The 11,807-nt window shown below is 49.1% G+C and overlaps 1 protein-coding gene across 1 annotated transcript in view; it reads right to left on the minus strand.

The window, feature by feature from the left end:
• Nucleotides 1-2,313: 2,313 nt before the first annotated feature.
• The window catches only part of C3H2orf72 (chromosome 3 C2orf72 homolog), a 9,763-nt gene continuing 269 nt past the window's right edge, over nucleotides 2,314-11,807 (minus strand). The window contains exons 2-4 of the mRNA XM_029932871.1: nucleotides 11,694-11,805; nucleotides 9,039-9,146; nucleotides 2,314-4,955 (exon numbers count right to left, since the gene is read on the minus strand). Coding sequence (XP_029788731.1) covers nucleotides 4,816-4,955; nucleotides 9,039-9,146; nucleotides 11,694-11,805 — 360 coding nt within the window. The 3' untranslated portion in view covers nucleotides 2,314-4,815. The remainder of the gene's footprint in view (nucleotides 4,956-9,038; nucleotides 9,147-11,693; nucleotides 11,806-11,807) is intronic.

Here is an 11,807-nt window from a genome sequence, read left to right on the forward strand (position 1 = left end):
TTTTATTTTATTTCGCTGAAGCTTAAAGATGGACACCCATTCGGTTATGGGAAACTTTTAAGTTTATTTGGAACAATATCAAGTATTTTGAACAAAAATTTAGGATCTGAATGGAGTTGTAAGTGTAAAATTCTCACAGAATTTCAAAGATGCAAAATATCTCATTACATTTTTAAAATATTTTAGTTGAAATAATACTATTTTGGATACATTTGAGTGAAATAAAATATACTAAAGTTGATTTCATTAATTTTTAAATTATTTTTCTTTTCTTTTTTCAAGTTTATTTATTTTTAGTGGTGGGGGGGTTGCTCGTGAGCAGGGGAGGAGCAGAGAGGGGAGAAAAATCCCAAGCAGACTCCAGATCGGTGCAGAGCCCAATACGGGGCTTGACCTCACAAAGCATGAGATCATGACCTGCGTCAAAATCAGGAGTTGGACATTTAACCAATGAGCCATCCAGGCTCCCCTATTTTTTTTTTTTATGTATTTTTAAATTTATTTTTGAGAGAGAGAGGCAGACAGCGTGAGCAGGGGAGAGTCAGAGAGAGGAGGAGACACAGAATCTGAAGCAGCTCCAGGCTCTGAGCTAGCTGTCAGCACAGAGCCTGACATGGGGCTCGAATCCATGAACCATGAGATCATGACCTAAGCCAAAGTCAGACGCTCAACCGACTGAGCCACCAGCCCCTATTTTTTTCTAATGTGGCTACTAGAAGATCTGAACCTACATATGTTCCTGATGCTAGATTTCTCCTAGGCCAGGTCTGGACCTACGCAGAAGTCTTATTCCCTCTTGACTTAACCTTCAAGCCTAGTTCCGCTCTTTGGTGCTGGCATGTACTGGAACAGACCAGACTGTGGGGCAGAGACTATGGGTGAGAAACACTCCCGTCAGGGAGGAAGGGGCTTGGAGTGGCTGCCCTGCATTCAGGAGTTCTGGAATAGGCAATATACCTCGGACAGCAGGTGGCCAGGGTTAGAATAGACTGGGGTTGGGCAAATGATCTGAGAAGGCCTCAGTAACCAGTGAGGGAGAGAAGGAACACAAGCTGACAAGACAGAGGCCCAGTATTTGTAACCAGAACTCAAAATGAGAGCTTAGTCACAAGGACTAAGGGTCTAACTACTCCAAAGGAGGGCAGAGCAGGATAGCAACAAGCCTGACTTAAGACTTAACATCGGAACTCCTAGTGGAGTGTCTCTGAGTGTCACCAGCCATGGAACGTGCGGGTGTGGGTCTGCATTTGAAGCAGGAGCCCTGGCTGGGGCTGGGGAGCCCAGGGAGGAAGCCAGATGGGGCTCTAGCCCTCGCCAAGCCCTGGACCCACAGGGGTCCTAGTGCCCTGCCCAACTTTGGACCCAAGCAATCCCTCACCCTGGTCCTTTCAAGAGGGCTGTGAACCATGGCGTGGCCCGGCGGGCAGACTCTGTCTCTGCTCCCAAATTGGCAACCCCAGTCTAAGGCAGCCAGAGGGCTCTGGCTACGGGGCCAAAGGCATCGCAGGAATTCATGCAGGATCCTGGTCATCCACGCTGCCTTGTACCTCATTTCCTTTGAACTCTACGATTACACAAGCGACAGTCTGTCTCAATCCTTGATCCACTAACACACAAAACCAGGTCAAAAGGGGGTTGTGCAGCTTCTGGGTACAAAACAAAAGGCTCTCTCCACTGCGCTGGTTATGTTTGCCATCCAAACAGAGCAAAGTGCAGGCCGCCTGACTACAGGGAACCCGGCCCCGCAGCGCGGTTCTGTCACCCTTTAGACTGCCGTCAGGTTAACATGGCTGAAGTCACCTTTTCCAGTGTGGCTGGGCCCCGGGTTCTCTGTCTGGGATAACAGGGGCTTGTTTTGAGCACACAGGTTTGGGGGCCTCAGCCCTTGGCCCCTTTGCAGGTTTGCCTTGTTTTTGGTTTGACAACCAAGGGATTCCTCCTGTGTGGTAAGTCTTGGAGACAAATCCTTTGAGCTGAATTATACAAACCACGACACAAATGATAAAGGGCTCTCTGAGACTCAGGCAAGGACATTTGATCTCGTTAAACATGCTCATAATGCACACACATCCTGTTAAATACCAAGCTAAATGCTATCTTGTAAGAAATGTCGTTTCAAATATTTACTTTCCAGCTATAGATTTTCCAATTCTAGCCAACAGGGGGGTGGAGGTGTGACCCAGGGCAGCGCCGGAAGTCTTTCAGGCCAAACTATTCCAGAAGTTCCCACCCTCTGCCCAGAGGCTCTGCGCCCACTCCCAGGGGCCCTTGCAAGGAACTCCTTATGAAAATGAAAGGGAAGATCCACTCTGGTTTTGATTAGACAGCAAGGAGGTACGGTTTGGTTTTATTAGATATAAGGACTTATGGATTCCAGTCAGAAGCAGCACAATTACTGCCATATTAGAAGGATTAATACCCAACGGTCCAGACCGTGACTTGACCGGAAGTCTTCGCCAATGGCTCCTGGTACCACTGACCTAATCTGGAGCCTCTATTCTCAGGCCCATCCCAATCTTCATGCTTTGGAAGAGTTCTTGGAAGAGATCTACCACCAAGGTCATCCCTTCCAGCACCTAACTCTTCTGTCTGCTAGAAAATATCAACTAGACTGTTCGTAAAAGGACAGTGCTTATCTTAGCCCTGTGTCAAGGAAGCCAGCTAGACCTGGAAGGATCTCAGTCGTATTTATCCGTTGGGAGGCAGGACACAAATCTCAGTAAAGACCTTCTCTCTTCAACTATTCACCAGAGATACTGAAAGCAATGAAAAAAATCATAGGTAAGCCACCCTCTACGCCACAGGCTTGCAAAACTCATATGTCCTCCAGGATCAGGCAGGTGGCATACATGAGTGACGTGCAGTGTGTGCGGGGTGTAGATGGGTGGGAGGGGGCCTCCAATCAGGGGAGAGGGATAGCAGAAAACTGGAGATGACGGCATGGCCCTTCCTCCACCCTGCAAAACTAGCTTTTATATGTGCAATCTCTCAAGTCTCAAATATTGTGAACAAATACAAAAGGCTTTTGAGCACAGCACAGGCTGCTATGCTGCCTTATAACTTCTGCCTTTGATAACTTCCTAACTTAATAAACGCTCCCCTCCTCCCACTAAGATATAAAATTCCAACCTGATTATTACAAAAAAATTAACAGAGAAATAGAAAAATATAGCAGCTTCAAAAATACCAGTCTCCCCATTTTAAAACAAAATCAAAAGTTAATTCATTGAGTTCATTCTTGCGGAGAAGGAGGTCAGCGGGGCCCATTATCAGTGAGACAGCCTTGGATTATTAAAATGACACCTGCTGATAACCAAGTCCCAAATAAGATGTCACCTTGTCTGCCCTCACACTGTGCCCGTGAGGCAGAGAGGGGTAGAATTAGGCTTATTATGAAGAACAAATGGAAGCATAGAGCCAGGAGGGACCCTCCTTGATCTCATACAGCCCCTCAACCACAAGTCCACATTTGGTACCAGAAATGGAAGCCAAAAGAACTACTGGGTGTCATGCAGCATCTCGCGGACCCTGGCCAGAAACCTGCCCCACTGGACGCCTGCTGAGCAAATCGTGCACGAACGAATGAATTTAACGACTTCTCTTAGACAGTGCTTCCTACCAGGGAATATCAGGTTGCTCTTGCCACTCCAAAGACTATTAACTCCAGGAGCAGGCGAGAAAGGCAGGGCGGTAATGCCGAGTTCCTTGTAGAAGGAACAGATGGTTTTCCTGGATTTTAAGGGAACATCATTGACCCTGTCTGACTCCAACAGAGAAAAAATGATTCAGGAACTTGGCACCTCTGGGCTGGGTCTGCTTTGACCTTGGACAAGGGCCTGAGCTCCAGAGAGAGTCCCATATCCTTATTTCTACTCTTCCTTGTTTGGTGCCCTGGGCAGCTCCTAGCGTTCTTATTCTCAAAGGATTTGGCACAGAAAGTCAATGTCAACATGAGGAAGAGAGAGGGCATGCAAAGCACTTGGATGTCTTGTCTCTGGCCCGAGAGCCCCAGGGCAGCAGTGCAGTCTTTATTTTGGCTTGCTCTGGGAGCCAGGGTCTCAGGAAGCCCAACCCTCTCTGCTCTGGGGAACTCTTCCTAGACTTTCACGGGGAGAAGGGATTGTCTCATTCAGAATTTTCAAAGGTGCTACAATGGGCCATTTGGGCAGAACAATTCTTTGCTGTTGGAGATTGTCCTGTACATTGTAAGATGCCCACTAAGTACCAAGGGCACCTCATAGTTACAGCAACCCTCCCAACACACACACACACACACACACACACACACACACACACACACACACACGTTTCCACTGCTGCCTAGAGCAGCAGCCTGGCCCTTCGGTGAGAGCCCCTGGGCCAATAGCCCCCTCAGGTATTTGAGAAACAAAGACTGCAAAGGTTCAGCGACATGTCCAAGACCACTCCCCCCAGATCTGATGACTTCTGGTCCAGAGTTCTCCCAGTCACACTTGAAATGATGGATCCTCGTGCAAATGCACCACAGGCTGCCACAGCACCACAGAGCCTCAAAGTAGACAGCCATCTGTCCCCACGGGGCAGAGAAACTGAGGTACAGAAAGAACAAATACCCTCACCATGACCAGAGAGTGAGCAGATGTGAGGGGGGGCAGCGGGTTCCAGGAACGTAAGTTTCCTGGCTGGTTCAATGCGGCAGCCCCCTGGCGGGGTGGGGGTCGGGGGGCCTTTGTGGTTACCACCATTCCAGGGTCACCATGGAGGCAAGGGGGCTCAGTGAGAAGGTCCCAGTCCCCAGAGTGCAGGTTCGAGCCCAGGCAGGCCGGGTGTCAGCCTTCATCTCGAGCCTCCAGCGGGCTCAGCCGGAGCGTGGACGAATCCGTCACAAGCTCTCAGCCCCTTCTCGGGGTCCTCACAGTCTCCATTGGGAAATGCCGCCGTCAGTGCCAGCTCCTCCTCGGGGTCCCGGAGGTGACCTGGAACAAAGAGCAGGAACCACACAATCAGAAGGTCAAGTTTGGGAGTGACTAGGCTAGGAATGAAAGGGAGAGAGTTGGCCCCAGCCAAAATCTACTTAAAAGCCACAGTGAAATACATATCAAAATCCTAAAAAATGTACATACCCTTTGACCCAGCAATTCTACTTCTAGGATTTTATCCTATGGAAATAATTAGGGATAATTAGTGGAGATGCTGCGGCCCTCTTGCTAGCAGCTCAAGGATGAAACAACAGTGAGGGCAGCCCAGCAGGGAAGGAAAGAACCTGGGCCCCTGAATGAACCAGCTCTGAAGCTGATTCTACCACTAGACAGTCTTTTAGGTGAGATACTGAATGCCTGCACTGCTGTTGGGTTTCTCTACCTGCAACTGAAAGCGGACATACCGATTTGATGTGCAACCAAGGGATGGGTTCACCATGGCTCGCCCTCATGATGGGATTCAGGGATTAAAAATGATGCATGAAGCACGTGCCTGGGTGGCTCAGTCAGTTGAGCATCTGACTTCAGCTCAGGTCATGATCTCATGGTTTGTGAGTTTGAGCCCTGAATGGGGCTCCCTGCTTGTCAGCACAGAGCCTGCTTCAGATCCTTTGTCCCCCTCTCTCTGCCCCTCCCCTACCTGCACTCTCTCAAAAATAAAACTTTTAAAAAAAAATGATGCATAGGAGTGCCTAGATGGCTCAGTTCGTTAAGCATCCAACTCTTCATTTTGGCTCAGGTCATGATCTCATTGTTCAGGGGGGTCAAGCCCCACATCGGGCTCTGCACTGACAGCACAGAGCCTGCTTGGGATTCTTTCTCCCTGTCTCTTTGCCCCTGCCACTTCCCCGCATGCATATGCGTGCATGCTCTCTCTCTCAAAATAAATAAACCTTAAAAAAAGATACATAAAACTCTATAGAACTAAATACACACACACACACACACACGCACACACACGCACATACAAGTAAAACTGGGGGAAGCTGAGTAAGATCTGTGGATTGTTTCAAGGTCAATATCCCAGTGGTAATATTATCCTAGGGTTTCACAAGATGTTACCATTGGGGGAAATTGGGCCAAGTGTACACAGGATTTCTTTGTATCATTTCTTTCAACAGCACGTGAATCTACAATTACATACTATCCCCCCAGAAAGAGAAAAGACGTTGTGGATACGTATTCACTGCCATGGAATATTGTAGTTACAATATGTTACTGTGAAGGAAGCTGATTCCAAAACATTATGTATAAATGTCTGTCTGTATGACCCTGTATTTATTATATATGTTATACGATTGCCTACACATAGTCCATGAATGCAATTTTCATTTGTAATAAATTGTTGTATTTGTAAATTATTTCATTTGTAAATAAATTGTTGTATGCTACAGAGGCACCTGGGTAGCTCAGTTGGTTAAGCATCTAACTCTTGGTTTTGGTAAGGTCATGATCTTGAGTTCATGGGTTCGAGCCCTGCATCAGGCTCTGTATTCTCTGCACAGAGCTTGCTTGGAATTCTCTCTCCCTTCTCTCTGCCCCCACCCCCAAATAAATAAATATACTTAAAAAAAAAAAGAAGAGCATGTGACTCTGGATTTCAGAGTCATGAGTTTTAATACCAAGTGGGGTGCAGAGATTACTTAAACAAATAGAACTTAAAAAAACTTGTTGGGATGCCTGGGTGGTTCAGTCAGCTGAGCATCCAACTCTTGATCAGTTCATGAACCCAGGGTCGTGAGATCGAGCCCCATGTCAGACTCTGCACTGAGCATAGAGCCTGCTTGGGATTCTCTCTCTCTCTCTCTCTCTCTCTCTCTCTCACTCCCTGCCCTCCCCCACCTGCGCACATGCTGCGCATACTCTCTCAAAATAAAATAAATAAATAAAAATTTAAAAATGTGTTATATGCTACAGAAAGAGACGTTATCCAAGATTTATGTAAAATTGTTTAGGATTCCTTGGCTTTACTATTTTTTTCTTTTGTTTCCACAGAAATATCCAAAATGATGAAAGGTTGAAGTTAACATTTTTGCAGTTAAATGTTTTAAATATCTGATGCATTTTGCAGATGATTCCTATATGATATAGAAGTGTGGTTATTAAAATTTAAATAACCAAGGGGATCCAGATAGGTAGATGGACAGAATGGTCTACACCACAATGCAGATCATCGTTACTTCTGAGCGACAGAATTAAGCAAATGATTGTAATACTTGTTTTCCTTTTTCAATTTTTTTGAGCTTTCACCTGTGATAGACAGAATTCTGAGATGACCAACCCTTGGTGTACCATCCTGTCTGATCTCCTTCTCTGAGTGTGAGTGGGATCTGTGAAACTCTTGATTAGGGTACTGTATATGACAAAGGTGACATTTGATGATTAAGTGACATAACAGGAGACTAGAAAGTCTCCTGCTAACTGAAGAAGTCGTTGCTGTGTAGAGAGACATGTAGGGGTGCAGCTGTCAGAGTGGAGAACAGCCCCAGCTAACAGCCCCCCGAAGGCAGGGGCCTCAGTCCTACAGCAGCAAAGACGTGAATTCTGTCCACAGCAAAGTGAGCTTGAAGGACTCCAGCTCCAGAAAGGACCACAGCCTGGCAGACACTCTGATGCAGCTTTGGGAGACCCTGAACGGAAGGCCCCGCTAAGCCCTGTTCAGGCTCCTTACCCACGGGAATTGTGAAGAAATAACGGGTGTTACTTTAAGCTGCTAAGTTTGTGGTAACTTGTTCTGTGCCAGTAGAAGGCTGATACTTCACCTAATGGTATTTTTTGAACGTAAAGCCCACAATAAAAGTTTGTTTTAAAGTATTGGCCCTGGGGCGCCTGGGCGGCTCAGTCAGTTAAATGTCCCACTTTGCCTCAGGTCACCATCTCACGCTCATGAGTTCGAGCCCCGCATAGGGGCTCTGCGCTGATAATGCGGAGCCTGCTTGGGATCCTCTGTCCCCTTCTCAGCCCCTCCCTCGCTCTTAAAAATAAACATTAAAAAATTTTTTTTTAAGTAAACAAAACATTGGCCGTTGTTTCTGTAACAGAGCTGTGCCGTTCAGTCCACTTTGGGGGTGCGGGTCACATACATTCAGCTGGTTACAACTTCCTCCCTCCGGTACTTCCTATCTCTGACACAGCAGCCTCAGTGCTTACAGAGCATTCGGGGACTGGGCAGGACTGTCTTCCCGCTCCTGCCCCCTTTAGCGGCCTGATGATCCTACCCTAGAAATGGCTTCAGGCTGAATTCCTTCCTCTCCTTTCCCAAACTGCCGGCGTTGGGTCCAGGCTGCCCATCGGTCCTCCTGGGACCAGGCAGTCCCCTGCTACCTGGCTCTGCCTCTTGTCTCTCACTGTTCCACGGTCTGTCACCTCTCCAAAACACCTCTCATCTGGACACCCCTGCTCAGAAATGGCCAGAGGCTCACTATTCCCGAGACATTTGGGTCCAGGGCCCCATTTCCCATTTGGTCTAAACTCTCCTCTTCAGCCTTAGCCCGGACCAGTCTCCCATACCTCACTCCCCGCTGCTCCCCCCCCCCCCCCCCCCCCCCCCCCCCCCCCCCCCCCCCCCCCCCCCCCCCCCCCCCCCCCCCCCCCCCCCCCCCCCCCCCCCATCGCTTTCCCATCAAGGGGCTCCTTTTCGGAGCATGACATTGTGCATTCAAGCCTTCCTTCACAGTACTTCCTCTGTAAGTCTTCTCATTTCTGCCCAGGACAATCTCCAACCCCCAGCTTCATGGTCACTTGTTCCTGATACTCCCTGGACCCTTAGGGGAGATGGAATGTGTGGGGCTCCAAGTGTCCCACTGTGCACGTGGCGGACACCCGCAGGGCAGCCCTGCCCGCACCAGCTGCCTTCATGAGTCAGAGACCCATGGGGCTTGAGCCCTTTGGGGAGCCTGTGTGCCTGTTGCCCATGGAAGGAGCACCTCACCTTGCTCACCTCCACACCCCGCACACGCCAAGTGCTCCATGGGTGTCCGTGCACTCTGTCCCTAAGGTCCCCGTGACCACATGACCATTCCCATAATCCCAAGCACCCGGCCCTCAGGGTCCAGAAGGCCATGAAGGCAGCACACTCACCCTGAGCTGGGTCACTGGGGGAGGCGGCATCTGGGTCCTTTCCCCGGCTCCAGGGACCCCAAGAAAAGCACGCCAGCAGTGCTGGGAGGCCCGGTCTCTCCCAGGCTCCTGCCATGAGAAAGAACACAAAGTTTCAGAGGCAGCAGGTGAGGATTGACAGGACTGAGATTGTTCAGCAAACCAAGAGCTTCAATTATTAACTGCCCTAGTTTCTGTGCGACTAAAACAAAACAAGGATTTTGATTTATAAAACGGGGTGGGGTTTTTACACTTAAAAAATTGAGCCCCCTTGCAAAAGATTGCTTTATATATATTATGTTACTTTATCCTCTCCAAACCCTGTGATATAGGAATTGTGCCAGGAAAGAGAATAACGAAACTGACAGGAAACTAACAATCACACAGCACCAAAGAAAATACTCAAAGAGCAGAAATTCTCCCCCCTGGGTTTCAGTTCAAACTCTTTCTTAACGGGAATAGATTTAATCTTTTTTGATAATTACAATAAAGCAATTACATGTTGAGTCTAGTTTCCTTATTCTACAGTACCACCTCAGTTTCAGAGAGTCCCACCTCTCTGCAGTAAGGCCAAATGGAACATAAAAATGTCCTGTTCATAAATCCTTACTCAGGACCTATTTACTCTTAATTTGTACCCACTCCTAACGAGACCGGATGCTTAGTTGGATTAGGATTGGGACCCTCGGTTGAATTAAACATAAACCAGGGGAAGGATCATTGACAAAAGGCAGGCAAGCTGAAAGTGTACTAGCTACGAGGCAGTGAGGAAACAGACTGGAAAACTGTAAAAAGCCAGACACAGTTTTGCTAGCAAAACCTTAGCAAATGAATCCATGGTGCCACTCACTGCAAAAACCCTGAAGAAATCAGTGGACAATGAGTTACAATCATACTCATGACTTTTGGTCATGAAAGGTTTCTTTGTTGTTTAGTATGTTTTTATCAAAGTAGAAATGAGTTTAAGCAGTGGAGAAGGATTACCTTGCAGAGTGTTAAGATTTCCTAAGTGTTAGTATGTAAAAGGAGACGAGGAATCTGCATGTCAGGCAGGGTGTTGGGAAATGGGAATATAATGATGATTAAACTCACGAGGGAAAGTGACAAAACCATAGGGTTCTGGGGTTTCACTTACAAATTTACAAGTGGGAGTAGGGAGGGTCAGGGAAGGCTTCCTGGAAGAGGAAGTCCAGTCCCAAAAGATGAAATGGGATTGGTCAGGTGAAGAGGAGGATGGCTTTCATGTGAGGCAACTGCATTCAAGGCAACTGTAATGTGTACAAAAACGCAGGAGGCCAGAGCCCACTTGGCTGTGGGGAATTAAACGTCGTTCCCAGAGAATGGAAGAGGGCTAAGAGACTGAGAACTCAGAATTTTCTAGGCACCGGCTCATAAGGGGGAGAAAATTTGGTTGTGCAAATTCCCCCCTTTGCCCCATGGGGCTGGGTGAGTGAAGGGGCTGGCCTCACCAGTCACAATAACACCTCACCTCGGGACATTCCCCGTATCTTCCAGGATACTGGTTGTGGAGTTTCAAATTTAGCCGGCTAGCTCACAGATTCAAGAGAAAAGGGTTGCAGGCATGTAGGGGAAGGTTGGGCCAACTCTAGGGCCGAGATGCACGGCCTCCACACAGGCAAGCCAGGCTAGCTGATAGGTCTGTGACATTTTGTGACATCAGAGGTCCCATAACTCCTTGTTGGAAAAGACCTGCCCCCTTGCAAGCCTGGAATTTTCCAGTTTCTGGGTAACACACCAGTGTCTGGGGAAGCAGAACACAGTCTCTGTCTTCATGAACTCTTTAGCAGAAGGGAAAGCTGGAGGGCTTGGGTGGCGCAGATGCTGGAAAAGTGAGGGTGGCAAGGGGAATGCAAAGAACAATCCTACCATCTCTCACCTTTCCAGATCCAGCTAAATACCTAATGTCCTTAATCTTGAGACAGAAAAGCTCTTGTAAAACCTTCTGCACAGGCTGGAGGGGATTCTGACACTGCTGCTGCGGGCAGTGGTCACCGGGGCTGGGAAAAGCCCCTCACTCCCCTCCGCCCGCTTCAGGAAAATGTAGGGACAAATTCAGCAGTGGGGGCGCACAGAGTGGGTAGCCAAGGAGGATTAGAAAAATCTGGGTCCTCAGTCCCTCACACCCTTTCCATCGATTCCTCACTTTCTTCCTATGATAAGGCCGTGGCGCTTCCGCACTGAGCCTCTCCCGTCGCATCCCTAAGCTGCATAGCGTCCTAGAAGCTCCCGGCACCGCCAACCCCCTAGTCCCAGTTCGGTCCCCATTCCCACCTTACAACTCGGGCATCCTGAGGCTTTCTCACCGTCTCCCCCTCCCCCAGCTCCCTGCCCAGTCCGATATTTTCTCCAACTTCCCAGCCTCGAGCTTGCCTGCTCGGCTTTCCCAAGCCCCTGATCTATGTTCTCTCGATCCTTCCGGGAACAGACTGGACCCCGTGCCCAGGGCCCGCTCCACACGAGCTGGAAGACCTATCTATGGCTAGGCACTCCTCCCCCGCCCCACCCCCGCCTCAGTTTACTGTGATGCACTGGAGGGAAGCCGGCCTAAAGAGTTCCAACTTGGGGGTCTTCCCCTACGCCCGGCCGCCCGCCCGCTCCCGGGCCTCGTCGTCTCACCTGGTCGCGAGGACCCGGCGGCTTGCAGCGCTCTGCAGGCGGCCGCCTGGACGGCCAGGCTGGAGGCCGGGTGGCCGGGGCAGTAGGCGGCCGCCTGCACCGGGCCCCCCGCCT

The sequence above is a fragment of the Suricata suricatta genome, chromosome 3, assembly GCF_006229205.1.
Source record: "Suricata suricatta isolate VVHF042 chromosome 3, meerkat_22Aug2017_6uvM2_HiC, whole genome shotgun sequence".
Taxonomy (NCBI): Eukaryota; Metazoa; Chordata; class Mammalia; order Carnivora; family Herpestidae; genus Suricata; species Suricata suricatta.